The 17,868-nt window shown below is 36.1% G+C and overlaps 1 protein-coding gene across 1 annotated transcript in view; it reads right to left on the bottom strand.

The window, feature by feature from the left end:
• Positions 1–3,452: 3,452 nt before the first annotated feature.
• Positions 3,453–17,868, bottom strand: part of MARCHF11 (membrane associated ring-CH-type finger 11) — a 30,964-nt gene continuing 16,548 nt past the window's right edge. Inside the window, exons 3-4 of the mRNA XM_086741997.1 lie at positions 10,894–11,086; positions 3,453–3,874 (exon numbers count right to left, since the gene is read on the bottom strand). Coding sequence (XP_086598123.1) covers positions 3,552–3,874; positions 10,894–11,086 — 516 coding nt within the window. The 3' untranslated portion in view covers positions 3,453–3,551. The remainder of the gene's footprint in view (positions 3,875–10,893; positions 11,087–17,868) is intronic.

Raw genomic sequence — 17,868 nt, 5'->3', positions numbered from 1 at the left:
GCTTGGACTAGAAGTCCTTCAACGGACTATTCAAACTTTAATTGTTGTCCATCATTCATTATATGAATATTTTAAAACTACCTTGAACTTCCAGCTAAATTTATTTGTGATCTATTTGTGTCCTTGAGTTCTTTTGCTCCTTAGACTTGTTCTTTGACTAAAGTAAATTTTATTCTGCAACATATTAACTGAGAACAATAACAATTAGTCTCAATTTCTGTTAAGTAGAACAAGCCACACTCTTCTGATTTCCTCCTGTGAAACACTCCCTACTCCTTTTTCATCCCAATATCCCCTCTCTGCACCTGCTCTGATTTGAATTAATCTGTCTTGCATGTAGCTGATCACAGCACTGCAGTACTGCACAAATCCAAACACAAGGTCAATGAACAAGTATTCATATCCTGCGCTAGGCACCCTTGCTGCTGAAAACATTCCACAGAACAATACAGCCATAGATTTAATTTAATTTTTTTTTCCACAACTGCACCCTACCCATACTAACGCTGTCACTGTTTATCATTTAGTGATCTTGTGCTATATATAGAAATACGTACGTGCAGACATATGCAAAATTATTGTGCCATAGAAATGATTAATGATGACAAATCCTACTATTAAAAAGGCTTTTCTGATATTTGCCCTAAACAATTCTCTCACTGCTAATTTTTGTTACTCTTAATTGGACTATTTTCCCTCCGAAGCCTTTTAGTGTTCTAGACCAGATGTCTTTCAAATATTTGTACATAGAATTATTTTCCTCTTTTAAATTACATCTATTGATCTTTTCTGTTGAGTCATTTTTTTTCAGCACCTTAATTATTTGGATGTGAATGGAAAAGATTTCTTTACAACAAAATGTTTATATAGTTCTGTTTTGTGTTTATGATCCTGTAAAAAGACAACGGAAATACTCTTTAAATCCCAGACATCACAAGTACCTAAAAGGTGTGAGACATATCCCTTTAGGTACATTGATCACAGAATGCCTTATTCTCCTTGTACTACAAGTGCCTTTTGAGATAACTAACTCCGATTTTGATTTGGTCATGTGGACTTGTGGTCCTTCTGGGAAAGCAGGCTTTATTTAAGTAGTAATTAAGAACAAGTAATTCCCAGTGATACAGCAGGTTTCCCCAGTCACCGTTTCTCTCATCTTCTGTTTCTCCACAGAGTCCTCCTTTGGGAAATTGTTTAAAGATAATCTAGAAGTGAATTCTCATAGTTTCTCAATGAGATTGCCAGTCGCGTGTTGGTAATTTGCCATGCAGGAAATAAATTGGCTTTTTTTTGAGATAGCATTTTGTTGTTCATGGCTTATGTACTTTTTGTATTAGTTGTTTAAAGAGCAGTAAGTGGTCTGTAGATTTAGTAAGTGTAAATTTGAGCTTGTGAGACCGTACCGCAGAATGGTGGGCCCCGAGCAGAGTTCATTGGCTAAATGTTTCCAAATATAAAGAGCCCAGAGCTCCAACGCTTAAATTATTTCTATCTCCCTTCCAAGGGTAGTTGCAGAAGCCTCCTGTGTGTGGTCTTGGCACGTGAGCTTCTTATAAAGCGAAGGCATGCACTGATTCCAGCGCCATCCTGTTGATCCCTGAGAGGGAATTTTCCAGCTACAGCACTCCAGCTACTACACAAAATAATTTTTCAGCCATTGGTTACAACTTACTCTGAATCAGAGAAATGTTTAACTGCGTACCTCGTGCAGGTGTCCAGGTAGGGGAGGTGGGGGTGGGAGCTGCAGAGGTGGCCTCTGTGAGGAGAGGCTGGGGCTGCCCCATGCCAGACAGAGTTGGTCCCAAGCAGATTCCTTCTTGACGCTGGAGAGAGCACAGGGGAGCGGGTATCTCCTGCAGCCCATGAGGGGGCAGTGCTGGAGCAGAGATCCACACTGCAGCCCATGGAGGACGCCACACCACAGCAGGTGGTCGTGCTCTGAAGGAACTGTTGCCCACGGAGAGCCTATGCTGGAGCAAGTTTGTCTTGAAGGACTGCAGCCTGTGGGAAGGCCCCAGACCAGAGCAGGTAAAAGTGTGAGGAGGAAGGAGCAGCAGAGAGGAGCTGCTATGGACCGAGTGCACCCCCACATTCCCCTGTGCTGCTTGCGGGGAGGAGGTAGAGTTGGGGATGAAGGGATGAAGCTGAACCTGAGAAGAAGGGGAGTGGGTGGAAAGAAGGTTGGTTTGATTTTATCTTTGTTTCTCACCATCCAACTCTATTTTAATTGGCAATAAATTAAAATAATTTTCCCCGCATTGTCTCTTTTCCCCTTGTGATGGTACTTGGTAAGTGATGTTCTTGTCTTTTTCTCGACCCACAGACTTTTTCACGTTATTTTCTCCCTCTGTCCTGTTGAGGAGAGGGAGAAAGCAGCTGGGTGGTGATCTGACAGCCAGTCAAGGTCAACCCACGACCTTGTTTTTAAAACTCTGTTTTAAGTAAGCTAGAGCTCTCAGAGTCATTTCAGCCCTACTTCTTCATCTTGATCTTCAACAGACTTAATTAACTTAGAAATTATTTCAATTTCCATTTGATTAAATGATACCAGAATTTTTGCCATGAGACAAAAACAGAGAAGTAAGCTTCACAGCATTGATTAGCTATCATAATAAAGATGAATTCTGGCTCATTTTGAATATGATGATTCATTACCTGGCAAAATTAAGGCTCTGCATTATTTCTATTTCAGTTTCCATTAGGATTTATTATTACTCCAGAAGTTTTCATGTACTTTTCTTCTTTTTTAAAAAAAAATATGGGATGTCAATGTCCTATAGTTAGAATGGTACTAGAAATTCAGAGGCTACTGAATTCAGCACCGCTGCTCAGAAGGTAACGTCATTTCTGTGCACAGGCCCAGCACCAGCACTCTGCGGATCCTAGCGACTCGAGAGGAAGTGCAAGACACTTCCCCTGCCTGTGTCATACTTGTGTCTGACATCTTGCATGTCCATGTGGGAGAGGTAAAAGAAGAGTTGGCATCTTCCCTCATGTTCTGTAGAACACCCATGAGACCTCTGCTTAAAGGCAAGGGACAATATAATCTTTACTTACTTTCATATACCTGAACTGAGCTACAAACAACGACAAAATAAAGACAGAAAAGGAAGAATGCTTGACTTGTGTCAACATTCTTTTTCTTTTTGGAAGAAGGTTGTTCAGTTTAATCCTCATGAAGGTGGGAAAAGTAACAGTAGGGGATTAAAGCCAGAGTTTAAGAAAATACATTTAAATATATTATTTTACTTAAAAATGAATTTCCTTGTTATTCAAAGACCTAAGAGTTAAACTATATTGTATACATCTCAGGTACAAAGTGACAAAAGATCTAATAAACCAGACTATATAAAAAGCAAGAGACTTTTTTTTTTCCCAGAAAAATGTATTTGTGTTTTAGCTGATCATATAAAAAGCATTAAGTTTTTAAAAAAATGTGTATATATTTTTTTCAAGTGTTAATGGTTTCACCCTTCATGGTAACTACATTCCAAAGTCCTGTAACACCAGGGCATATTATCCTTATCTGTGTAGCACAGTGAGCATCATCTTTACACTGAGGTCACTCTCATCACTACTTCCCCAGAGCCGTTATCTTCTGATGAATCTTCCTGAGGTCTCATGCGGTTGAACAGATGTAACAATACATAGCCACACTGAAATCTTGGTGAGGTTAACTGTGTTGGATGAACTAAACTTCTGTTTCTAAATGCAGTCAGTGGTAACCACAATGTCCTTCCTGCTGAGGATTCTCCTCGATTGCTCTCTTCTATGTCTGTGGCTTTATCATAATTTAACACATCCCAGTGCAGATTCACAGCCCTCCATCGCTTAAACACTCGATAAACAGATGCACCTTCATGTACTATCAGTCCTGAAACCAAGAAAAAAAAAATTAGTTTGCACAAAATGTCACTGGATACCATTTTGCGAGCAAATACAGATGTAACACATTGTAATGAAACTGGCAATTGCCAAAGCCTATTCAATTACTTGTAATTCTGATAATTCAAATAAATTGTATATATGCAATGTAACTCCTTATTCGTGTTTTTAAGATTGGGAGGTGGGAACATGGAGAGGAAATAAAATTATTCTGAATGAAAGAACATAATCAATACTGGAAAAATCTGAGCATGTCTAACTAAAGAAAGGATTTAGGTTTAAGTAAACCAATATAAAAGAACCTGACAGACTCATTTGTAAATTTACTGTTTATGCTAGTGTTATCCTTGTTCATGGTAAGTACTATTTACTGATATTTGTACTGGTTTAAGTACATCTTTAAGTAAGTTAGACCTTCTGTAATGAACAGAATGGGCTTAAATTTGTTGAAGAGTGTTTTCTATAATTCAGTACAGACAGAAACAAATTTCATTGTTTTCACACTCCTAGTTCAACTTGGGAGCACAGAAAATTTATGAAAACCTGAAACAGCTCTAAGTATAATGACTTTCCTGTCTTGCTTCAGTGGAGCAAGAAGAAATTAAATGTTATTATTAACTATGATGAGCATGGCAGGGATGACAGCCTTTCTTCTTTCTCTTCAAAATTCAGTAGACAAAAGTTGAAAAACATCTGTTTTGTTGAGACCCAGGAAATCTTTTAAAAGATCCTTCATGGGAAATACAGAGTATTTGGAGTCCTCAGCAGACCAATCTGCTTATGAGCTTCCATGTAGCTAATATTTATGCTTATTGTATGCATGCAAGCAATTTATTTACTTAAATGAAACTCTTCATTTTCTGTATGTATGTATTTATACACACATCCTTTATGTGTAAGTATTTCAAGTACAGATTTAATCAGGAGGCGCATGGGGCTTCAGCCTCGTCATTAGGTTATTCCTCTGTTCCTCAACCAGCCTGGCAACTTAGATGGTTCTGAGCAATGCCACGTTTCCTCTGACTCCCTGCTTTGGTAGGAGAGCAATCTGCCTAGCCAAACATATTTGTCCAGTGTATTCCAGCCTAAAATTTTCCTATACATAGCCACATCTATAATATGATGTGCAGTGTCACAGACTCTAGTCCTTTATCCCAAGGCATTGTTTATCACCTGTTCCTACACAATGAAATTGTGATTTAAGTGTCTGAGATCTCTTAGCAGGTTTAACCGATACCAGAAAGGAGACATTCGAAGAAAGAAGATACAAGCAGAAAGGACAACAAAAACATTTTTAAGAACAGCAAACCTTAGATTCAAATGCAATGATTTGCTGATAGCAATGCCTGCTCTAACACATTTTTAAAGATCATTGCACTGAAAGATGGAGAAACACAAAGATTACTTTCAGAAGGACATGATAGCAAATGTAGCATCTCTGTAAGGCTTTCAAGTTTCCTAGAATTTGTGGAAGCATCTGATACAGCAAAACTAACACCATAAAAACTTAATTAGATGTTAAATATCCTAAATGTATTTTGTATCAGCATAGCATTTTAGTGGAAAATTTTCTTGATTGCAAAATATCTATCTTCATCTTCACTGAGATATATATATATATAGCAACTTGTCCTAAAATTTAGTAGCCATGTTAATACATAAATGCACTCTTAAGACTGGCTCTATTGTCTTAAAAAGAATAAATGCATTTGATCACATACAAAATCTACAAACCAAATAAGCCATAGTTTTATTTCTGTGCAAAGATCCTCCTCTTTTTTTTTTTTTTTTGGCTGTTGGATTTCCTCTAGAATGATAAGGAAGATGAGCATAATTTTCCCTCAACGTGTCATTGGATCATAGTACTCTTTGGCCAATTTCTCCCAAGACTGTGATGAAGCAAAGCCTATTTAACCCAGTGTAAAGATTTTTGATACCTGCCTGCTCTTCACTGGAACCTGAACAACATATTGCAGAATAGAAGGAAGCAGTTGAGAAAGGATCATTGAGGCACATGAAGTACATTTAAACAGTCTAACGTATCCTCTCAAAATTATGACAGAAAAAGTCATAGGACTGCTTATTTAAGAAGCTTTTTTTTTTTTTACTGTTTTTGAGCTTTCAGGATTTACAGAAATTATGTTTTCAAAGTTTTCTCAATAATGGCAAGGAAGAGAAGTTTTCTTTAAAATGAAAGCTGTTATTCACATATTCTCTAAAAGAGCTAAGGAACAAAGGATCAAATATCACAACGCTTGAAATAAAGTTGTCACATTTGGCAATGCTGAAGGAGAAAAGGAGTACTTTCATATTTCCTCCCATAAAAAGCTTTAGTTTCCATCTGATAAAACTACAGATTAAAAAAGACCCATGTAGAAGAGGCAGAAGAATTCCAGTAGATCTTTTGCCTCTCTGAAAGATATTTTCCAGGGGCCGAGGTGGGGGGAAGTTCTCAGCACTAACAGTTCCAAGACCACAAACAAGGGGAAATCTGCGTAAGGTTTAAATGCTGCAGATTTTCCAGTTCCAAAGAAATTCTGATGCTCAAAATATAAGCAGTCACTAAAGTGAAGCTGTAAGAAAATGGCAAAGAATCTTCTTTTTCCTAAGAGTTCCACAGCAATGAACGAGGATATGAGAGCGAAAACAAGGATAAATCCATTAATAATATTGACTTGTTCCAAATACTGTGGTTTCAACAGCATAGAGGTCATAGTTGCACAGTCCTAGGGAAAAAAAAAAATACTTGTTTGACCCCGATAATCCCAAGAGGAAGTGTTAGAATTCACTACCGTTAGTTGTTCTGTCCGATTAATATCTACAAGAAAATGAGTTTGGGGATGATGGACCTGGCAAAATGTCCTAAAGGCTCTAAGAAGACTTTACCTTCAGGATTTATTTGTAAGATGTAGCGATTGCAGTGGGATCCAGACAATAAAATTATGGGGACATCATAATTTTCTTTTCTTTTATTGCTGAGTACTATGAGATTCTTTCACTCCATCCAAAGGATTTCTTACTCTGAGTCACAGGAACACTTGAAATTTTTCATACTGAATGTCTTTACAAGAAGGCAACTCCTCTTAGTTCAGATGTGGTATTAGGTTCCAATGTTGCCTTATTTATCACACTAATCTCAGTTATAGTCATTTAGGAATGATCCTCCCAGAAACTTCACAGGGAATAAAAAGACCATTTTCAGAAACAGACTTTACCACTGGACAAAATGACATCTCCTAATTCTATTCTAGTGTCCATAGATACAAAAAAAAAAAAAAAGCAATAAAGTGCTTAAAGCACTAGTGAAACATGTCCACTCTGAAAACAGCAATAGAACTCTCTCTAAACTATTTAGAATTACTGAAAGACTGGCTTTCTGAGTAGAGAAATATTAAGTGCAGCTAGATGTGTTCGTTATAAATATCTTCAGCTTGTACATTTTTACAACTAAACACTTCTTGCTAGGCATCAAGTCCCTTGGTGGGGAAGAAAGAGGCTTTCAGAGGGCTATTCACACCTCACATGGGCTTCCATCTCGTACACCCATGGAGCAGTACTGCCACCACTCATGTTTCCAGTGCTTTTCATGCTGTAAAGGAGCTGCACTGTTGTTCTGGGATTGCAAGTGAGCTGTTATTATTTGTGAGTGGTTTTGTTCATGTTAGAACCATTTATGACTTGTAGTTATGACTATATGCCAGTGAAAAATACATAAAATTATATACAGAAAATAATTGCTATATCTACAAATCAGAATGGCAAAGACTTGGTGTACTGTCCTTTGGTGCCTAAATAAGAGTTTATTAAGTTTTTCTTTCATATGACCTCATGAACTCATTCACTTTGGTAATCCCTACCTAGATGGTCTGATCTTGGCACTATCACTGCAATAGCTCTGGGTTTCACAAGCAGTAGGTCTGCTTGATCAAAATGTTCAAGGTTTGCCTTAGGAAAACTTCTACCATCAGGAAGTTTCAGAGAGAACAGCTTTATGCTCAGCTTAGATGCAGAAATGTCCAAACTAGTGAGTGGTAGGACTGAAATTAACTCTGATAGGTAAAAAGATTATCCTGTTAGGAAGAAATCAGAATTCTAGAAAAATTCAGAGTGGAACAAGAAAAACAATGGATACCAATAAAATACGTACACTGGAATGAATAGAACATATTATATTGGTGATCTGTAATCTTTGCGATATTTCTTATGGTGAAAAGATAATTAAGACCAAGAATTAAAACACAACCTGCATGTCATTTACTTGATAAGAAAGTGGGTGGTGTGCTACCTATGGTATATAAATCACTCACTGGGAAAACAAATGAATATGAGCAAGTTTTCAAAGATGTCATATAAATATGTCATCACCTTTGGGAAAATTGCTTTTAAAAATGATGATAACAAAACATTTCAAAAAGTACAATTATTTACACTTCACAAATGACCAAAAATATTCATATGGTTTATGGAAAGCTATAGGGAGGCATAACTGAAGACATCTGGAGTAAGTCTTGGTCAGTAACTCAAGCACTTGTCTTGAAATATGTGCTGCACAGGAAAAGCCGTATGACTGCATAGATTTTTCATGGAAATAAAGAGTGATTCCAGTCAGAGTATGGGTATTCACTCACTGCAGATCCTGTTGAAAACTAAGAGAATGCCGTGGATGACTAAACACAAATGAGAGGAGAGGAGATACTAAGTGAGAACTGTGGCTGGCTGGAAGCATTACAAGCTTTACGATATAAGACATGTTATATAATACACAATGGTAAAATAGTATGTTAATGCCTTTGGGAAGTCATCAACATAATAGAGAGTGTTATTTTTTTTTAAAAAATAATTCATGAGCAATAATTGCATCCATCTATTAGAGAACTTTATTTGGATGTTTTAAATTAAAGCCATCAATCTGAAATCCCTCACTTTACGATGAAAGAAAAAAATAAAGTAGAATGAAGTTGAATATATTAATAGATATTTTAAAGAGTTACTAGAACTCCTGGTCTTACAAGCTTACAGAACGCAGATTATTTTAAATTATATGCAGAATAAGTGGGCTGAATGAATCTGGATCATCATAATTCTACAACAACCAAAGTTCCTTTATACAGCTTTCTGAATTCCAGGTACAGTTTAGGAAACTGTTAAGTCATACCTGCACTGAACTTCATAATTACAAACCAGTGTCCAAATATGCTTAATTATAGTCAGTTTTACATTAAAATTTCCACGTATTATTTCTGATAGGACTATAAAATATACATTTATGTAATTACAGGCAAGTCAGTTTATCTGGTGGGTGAAGCCAGCTGCTTTGCTCCTGCACGGTGCCAGTTAGGCTCGAAGCTCCACAGCCATCTGAGGTACATGCTAGTTCAGCAGCTTCCAGTCCAGTGGCTTGAGCCTGGCTGGCTTGAAAGGCAGCTGCATAACTGCATGTACCAATATACTGAAGGCTTGTCTTATAATAGTTTACTTCTACAGATAAATATGCTAACATTTCTGATCACCCAGAGATGTTCTCAGTTGATTTTGAGATTAATTTGGTTTAGGTGTTCTTAACAGTCAAACAAGAAGAAGTGGAAATAGTTTCAAATAACCATTTATTCCAACTAGTCCATGTATACCAAGGTAAATTTTTTACAATTGTAATCTTTGTGAAAAAACAAAATTCCATATAAATAAAATTTTAGAATGCCTGAAGCACATTTTGTCTTCACTTAGTGTTTTTTTAAACAAAAGCAAAAGTGTTAAGCCAGAAAAAGTGGTATTCAGGAATCAACATGTAGGAGGACATGCAGCTCAGTCATTTTTTCATTTAAAAGCTGAGCTCTTGTCCAGAGTGTTAGAGACCTAGACTCTGTTCATTTTTCTGTCGGAGAAGTTTTTGGTTCACAGAGGAAAGTCTGTGTTCTAAAATATTCCAGAGTGGGCTTCTCTTAAAATTACAAAATAAACAGAACTGCTGATCCAGCTGAAATATAAATACTCTTACAGTAATGGAATGGTTTCAGTAAAAGATGATACAGCTTTATGGTTGGCGAAAAAGCCTTGATGTTAGGAATCACTCTGTTTCTTTGCACCTTATTAAGCAGAATTCAGCACCGTCCTTCTGAATTCCCATATATGAGATTGGAATAACTTCAACAATTATCACTCAGAAATCGCAAAGCAAACATCAGATAGCGTTTGAGTTATGGATTTTCTTGGAATTGCAATTCTAAGAATGTGGTTTAATGTTTAATGCAGTTATTGAATTTTCTCTGCGAATAATCGCAGCTATTCTAACAATCAGTTCAAGATTGTTTTATCATATACTAAAGGGATTTCTATTTAATATTTCAAGGTCCACTATATTTTCAGAAATTTCAAAACTGGTTAAAACAGCTTTGCAGTAAATTGCATTTTCTTGTATAAGATTTCAGCTAGAGTTAAATGACTTGAGACTTTTTAATAATATATATAGTAAGCTATTATAGTTAGCACTATTATAGTGTTCCATAACTGTTTATGATGTACAAAGGACTCATGTCTGTCTTTGTTCTTTTCTATCACTAGCACAGTGACCTATACAGGTCTGTGCAACTTAATTTTGGATAGGTAGTTTGACAACATCCTCAAGGATGGAAAATCTAAGGCAAGGTGGTATCAGTAGAAGACTTGCCAGCCCATAATTTTACTAATTATTTTAATAATGTCTTTGTTATTTTCAACTATTTAACTTCCTGAACTTTGCTAGCTGTCTATTTTTTAAAGAAATTGAAACTGATTCTGTTCTCACCACTAAGATCCTAGGCAAAGACTCTGATGAATCTGAGAGTAAAATTTATTTGGTTCTTTTCTCTTTGCAGTATTTGTAACACTGTAAAAAGCAGTATTTGCCAAAGGTACCAGCCGAGAATAAATCTGCAAAGAACTGGAGTGATCAATCAGAGTGACCAATTAGAAAAATAGATATAGTCACAGTCTTAAACCACAGTCTGTTCTGTTTAAAGATTTTAAGCTTACCTATGCATACTAGATCCATAAAACCATACATTCCATAGCAGATTTGAAAAAGGATGTCCTTTCTTTGCCATACTGCATAAGGGCTGAAGGCTGACCATAGAAGCCAAGTCACACTTGCTACTAAGAACAGAGATCCTAGGATTACAGCAACCATCTGCACTTTCTCAACCAGTGTTATAGTAATGCTTTGCCACTAAAAAAGAAACAAAGTTGTATAAGATAAAAATGTTATTTTCTGTGTATGTACATTCAACCCCACTTTTTTTCCTGAAATAATAAATTATTTTAGTATTTATACATATCTTCATAGATCTGTAGTAATACCCTTGACACTGACATTTTTTAACCTATTTCACTTTTAGTTAAAGTGAAACTAATAGTTGCTTCCCCACCCTCTCCAGCGTCTCTATCACCACCATCTAGCTTTGAACTTCAGAAGAGTTAATAGTTTTACTTCTCTTTTAAATACGTAGGCAAAAAAAAAATAGTCTTAGGAATGGAACTCAGTCTTTCATATTTGTAGGCTAATTAAGACAATTTTTAAAAAGTTGGGAAGATAATCTTAAGTATGTTTTATGTTAGTGTGACAAGTTGAAAGCGACAACTTTCCTTTCCATCCCACTCCCTGCAAGTCTGAAGCCATTTTCCACTTTCCTGCTGCTCATCAAAGAAGTTACTGGCTATCTCCAGACATATCAAGTGAGTTGGGTTAATAAGTGTTAATACTACAAAGAGACACCTGCAGCCTAGTATGGAAGCAACCTGAAGACTGAGGAGGAGCCCTGAATATAGGTAGTATGAACATTTCATTTCAGTACACCTCAATTATGTCTGACTCTCCAGGGAAAGCTGTATCCTGTGTATGTGAGGTGACTTAGATATATAATGTGACAATATTTAGACATAAAGGAGTATGCTTACTGAATTCTGTCAAAATAAGAATAGAAATAAAATTTTATTAAAACAAAGAGTCACAAAATCAAAACATGGCATAAGGAAAAAAAAGCATTCTGAATTACCCTTAACATATATGGTCTTTCTTGGCCATAACTGTCTAAATTAGCTTTGCAGACTCCCCACTCTAGCCTCAGCACTAATTTCTATTCCAGCACTATTCTATTTCTATTCCAGCACGAATACGCAGACTTTGTAAACTGCCATCTTTCCTGTTCCTAACTTTGAACGTATCTGCCCCCTTATTTGATTGCAATAGTGAAAAAGTGGAGGAAGAGTTCCTGAAGTGAGGGCTCTATTAACTCTTTTCCCATCTGTTAATAATTTTTCTTTTTTACTGTTACTTTATGAAAGTTTTCTATTTTCACCAGCAGTTGGGTACCCAGTACGGTATAAGTGTAGGATGCTGGAATAATTCAGGTGGCAAAGGGCTGTGGGAGGTGTCTAGTTCAACTTCCTGCTCAAAACAGGGTCAGTGATGAGATCAGACCAGGCTGCTCAGGGCTTTATTCAGTAACACCTTGAAAACCTCCAAGCATGCAAACTGTTCAGCCTCTCTGGGCAACTTTTTCCACTTTTGACTATCTTCAGGTTGAAAAATGCTTTTCTTAAAATATTTTTCTTATATCCAAGCTGATCCTCTTTTGTTCCAACTTATGCGCTCTTCTTCACATCAAGTAACACTGTGAAGAGCCTGGGTGAGCAATGAGGTCCTCCATCCCTTTACTCTCTTTCAACTTTTTTCCATTAACTTTTCTACTGTTGCCTAATTTGCACTTCTGGTGCTGCATGCCTTTTCTTGTTGCAGCCTTCTGAATATAATAGTACAAAAACATAGCTGTATAACAATTTGTAAATTGTCTGTCTTGAAATACTATGATTTTATAATGAACTTATTAAACTCATACTAGCTATTTCATTGAACTTCAAGGTTTGGAAAGGGGCTAGTCATATTAATCAATACCTTTTTCATGGTAAAGCAACTACTCATTTCCTTTGTTAGAAATGTTTTTTATAAGGTCAAGGAAGGTCATTAACAAATGATGCATAAGATAATGGTGTGAGCTTCTCATGACTCAGATCTTACTTGTATACATAATTTAAATGTCAGGATTGGAATTCATAGAACTCTCCTTAGGCTCTGTAGGGTTATGTTCAACAAAATTATTTTTCATTCCTCAGCCGAAGTTACACAGTGTGACTTGGCAAAAAACTAAAAAATGTTGTTGGTTATGTATCTATCTTTCATTATCAGTGTGAGACAGACCTGTAACAAATTTGTTCAGAATGCCTGAAATCAAAGTACATTTACATGAAGTAAAGCTTTAACTGTCATAAAATATTAAACTGTCAAATTCATGGAAGAAGCTGGCAATAAATTGAAAAAACTGTTATATCACTGAAATAAACAGCAGATCTTTCACAGCACAATTTCAGCAATGCAGAAGTCCCTAAGCTCACTTCAGGTTATTTTGATTTTCTTTTTTTTTTAAAAAAAAACTTAGATTATTTGTATTACTCTGCAAAGATAGCACTCAACAGAAGGAAAAGTAGTCCAAACATTTGGGATAAGTAATGTGGTATGCAATCTAGATATAAAGCCCATCCCTTATTCTGGTGTTGTCTGACAGCTGATTTCTATTCCTATCTCCCACTCCCAACCAGAATAATCACTCCTACCATCTTTTTTCCAGCTCCTGAGGGAAAAGCTTGACCTTGAAAAGTCCTAAGAAACACAGATATGATCCTCACCTCCTCCTGGCATCTCCTCAAGAATATATTCTAGTTATTTTGCTGTTCTCCTGATCAGGAATGCAAGCAATTGAACACCTCAACCTCAACAAATTCAGTAATTCCAAAGACTCAGCATATTAGCATGTGATCAACCAGGAAGAAGAGCCATTTCAGTTACTGAGAAAATGCTTAGGCATTCCACAGGTTGTAGTTCCTAAATCCTTTGCCTTTAAAAATGAAAGAACAGTTACAAAAAAAAAAAAAAAAACAAACCCACCATCCAACAAAACAAAACAACCGGGAACTCCAAAAAGGGATTGGATGTTTTCTTCTATTACTCATCTACTTTGGCCTTTGTGGTATTCACCGCCTTCTACAAAAGAAACTGGAGTCCTCCACCTTCCTCAATATGAAGGTCAGCAATAAACAAGCAATTTAAACATTTCAAGAAAGTTACCTTCCTATTAATTAGTGTTATCTGCAAGTTAAACTAATTGATGAGATCCCACAGTAGATAGAGGAGGAGGGACTGTATGTGTAAGACGGAAGGCATCAAGAGGCTCAGAAAGTTTTATGCAAGACTGCTAACCTGCCTCCTAGTGCTAGGCAGTCTGCCATTAGAATCCAGCACCATAAGAGTGATAGGGTGGGATGGTTTGGTATTAAGCTTTAACATGTGATTGGTTTGGGGACCTTGGTTTCTGTGTATGTCTCTCCTTAGTGCTAATGGCAAGAAGATTGTGGATGTTCTTGATGGCTAACTTACTGAAAACTGAAACTTCTTCCTCCTTTCCCCCCTCCAATCAGTTTTGGTTCAGAACAGTCTGAGATTGCCTCTTGGGAAATGCATGTCTTGATTTCTTCCCTATAAGTTTTACTGAGTTTGGGTACAAATTATAAAAAGCAAGCAGATCTTACTGAAATAGGCATATTTTTCACATAATGAAGAAGGTATTCTGCAGTTATGACATTATTCACATGTAAATAAGTCTGGAAGGTTCATTCCTTTACTTAGCCATGGCCAGTATTAGCCATTAGGCAATGGGAGGAACTACATTGGACTCTATTGTTTGGTGGCATTGCATTTCATAACAAGGCTTGTGAAGAGGAACTGGAGTTGTGGTCACACTGTTTTCTTATACCTCAAGTCCTACAGAACAGCTAATATGTGTGAGTATACACTCTGACAGACACCCGAGAACAGAAGACTCTTTTTCTAAGAGTAAGATTGTTTTCATAGTTATCAAAAGCCAGTTAAACTTTATTTGATTTCTCGCAAACATTCATCTGATTGTATGCCCTGTTACATGTTGTTATAATAACTTCAGTCTTTAATGTCAAATTAACAGCTTACAATAAAGAGGTCACAAAAATGATGTAAAAATAATTCAGTGATAGTGTTGAGAAATTACATTTAGATTTTAACAGACTCAATTATTTAACATTCTAGATTGAATGATCTCATTATTACTGTGTCATAATTTAAATCCATTATTTCTATAAAAGTATTTCTCATTTTCTTCATATAACTTCTCACAACTCTTAATTGCTCATGATTATAAATTATATTATGACTTCCTAATTTGTTTTTGTCATTTGCTGACTATACATTTCATAATCAGTAACAGTTCTTTATACTCCTTCCCACCATATCTGTAGTGTTATGGTATACCATGCCATCTGTGTTGCCCATGAAAACAGTGCATTTTACTTTAATATACAATGATGATGAAATCTTCTTTTGAAAACGGTGCCTTCATAAGCAAAATACAATTCATGCTTCTAATTTTAATGTAATACTGCCTGGCCCTTGAAAACTTCCTACAATTTTACTTCTACTAACACTTCATTATGTTTGGCTCTTCTAATCTTTTGTTTACCAGTAGTCTTCCTTTCATGAATCATTTGGGAGTCTAGTACATTAATGGTACACTATGGTTCTAATGCAGAAACATTGCTTCTCTTTTCTTCCAAAGGCTCTGTCAAGCAGAAGTACTGCATAATGTCTTGTATTTTGAGGTTGAGACTTCCAGAAGTTCCAAGAAATATATTGCTTTGATGGACTAAGTGTTAAAGTTAATACAGTTATATGCATGTCTTTACTAACATAAAGATGGAGATTCAAAGATTCAAAGATCTGTCATCTTTGAGATAAATCACTATTATCTTTGCTTTTTTTTAATAGTGTCTTGTAAAAGCCCATTGATTATTGTAAAATACATGTCAGAAAAGTGATCTGAAAAGTACTGACTGACACTGTGCTTGTACACACACACACACACACATTTAAAATGTTGGTTTTGGCTATAGGGATTCTATTTTTATGGGTTTTTTTAAAAAAGAACCAATGCCACAAAATTGCAGCTCACCATTAACGCTCACCTACTTTGATAAATTATGAACATATAGAGTGCCTGTAGTCATAATGCCCATTATCTTTTCGTGTCTCAGGGAGCTCAGGAGTACAGATAGTTTGGCTTGTATGTAATTTCTCCATCTGCTTGGAAGGTTGTACCAATATTTCACTTGGGACATTCTGAAAGGATTACATTTACTGTGGAGATCCTGTCCATCCATGCACCACACAAGCAATCCAGTTATTTCCTGGAAGTGTTGGCTTACTGCATGTGCATGACTGAGTAGAACATCTGCACCTACAGTGGATGCATCTCATCTGAGTGCCCAGAAGCCTGGACATCCTGAGCAATGTACAAAATCTTCACATTCTATTACTTTCACCTTTCAAAATCTTACCATTTATTAAGCAGAACAGTTTAACATTGTATCTCATGATCTTAAAAATTATGTTAGAATCGAGATCTGTGACCACAGAGCTGTGATGAAAACTGTATTTTTCTTACATTATTTTTTCTCTAAGAAATTATTAGTCGTTATCTTTTCCTGCTGGCCAAAAACCAAAAGGGATGAGACAAGACTGTAAGACTGTGTGACCATTTTCACTCTCTTAGAGACAGAAAGTGGGTATTTAATTTTAACAGTACATAGAGGTGAACTCCCTCTCCATTTTGAGGCATTCAGAATTTCTGGAAAAAAACAACTCCTGTTGATTAAAATAAGGATATTAATCCTTTGTGTTAATCCTTCTATTAAAATAAGGCTTGTAATTTTATCCAGTCTCAAAAGAAAGGCTGGCTCTTTACTAACGAGCATGCTTGATCCAGGAATCACTCCACAGTAACTCATACAGTATTCTCAACACCTAAAAGCATATGAAACAAAAATGTGAAACCTGCTAAATGTCCTATTTGTATCAAGTAGTATTTTTTTCTAATTCCTGATTTCTGCTTTTCATTAAGAATCACCTGTCAGTATACCAGAATCAAATTCTGCCCAAAATATGTATCATGGAATACTTAAGTGTCACGGTATGTTTTAAAGATGTATCTGAGAAATATGTAAGGTTAAAGTGAATTATCCTTAAGTCAGCTTTTAACTCGTATGAGACCCTAACCAATTAAGTTTAGCTTAGAGGCTTAGTTTATCAGTATTTAGAACATTCCATGGACATGTGTGTATTTGGTGAAAGACAGTGAATGAAAATTACCACTCTCTGTGAATAAATACTAGTCCTGCTGTAAAGTAGGAACTGTTCAATTTCTGTTGCAGCTTTATCAGAAATATTGAGTTTCATTGCAACCTAGCTGTACTCTTGATAGCATTATCTGAAAATTAAATATGAGTGAATGGAGGAAATGAAAGCATGCCATGGTTGTTGAATTGTCTGCAACTTAAAGATGATCTGCAAAGTTAAATTGAAAACTTAGCTCAAGCATAGACTGTCATGTTATGGATTCCTGCAGTAACACTGAGAAAAAAAAAAACCACATTTATTCTAATTACGCAGAGGAAGCAAGTCTCAGCAAGATTATAAACCAGCTTTATGAAGGAGTTATTAACAATTTTCATGACATCTAGTCACATACAAGAGTTAACCATGTTTTGCCCATATAACTCTGTACTTCTCTTTGGACACAAACAGATGGTATCAAAAAGGGTTCTGGAGTTGCTTTTTCCTTCTCTCATGGGAAAAGAACTGTTTGTAAATTCCAGCTAAAATTGTTGAATACTTTTAACTGAAAAAATGCTGAGCATGAGGCTAATATTGTGCAGCTCGTTATGATACTAATGCACTCACCAAAAATGTGTAAAAATTGCTCAGTATGGAGAGACAGAACAAGACTCTTCCACAAAAATGCCCTGGCTACCAGTCAGTATATAGAGGTATCATCTGGCCTTGATTGTTTCTGTTGATGTTTTCTTGTCTAT

Source organism: Chlamydotis macqueenii, chromosome 2 (genome assembly GCF_036417535.1).
Source record: "Chlamydotis macqueenii isolate bChlMac1 chromosome 2, bChlMac1.mat, whole genome shotgun sequence".
NCBI classification, from domain to species: Eukaryota; Metazoa; Chordata; class Aves; order Otidiformes; family Otididae; genus Chlamydotis; species Chlamydotis macqueenii.
The sequence above is the reverse complement of the archived record's forward strand: the minus strand, read 5'-3'. Positions and strand labels throughout refer to the sequence as shown.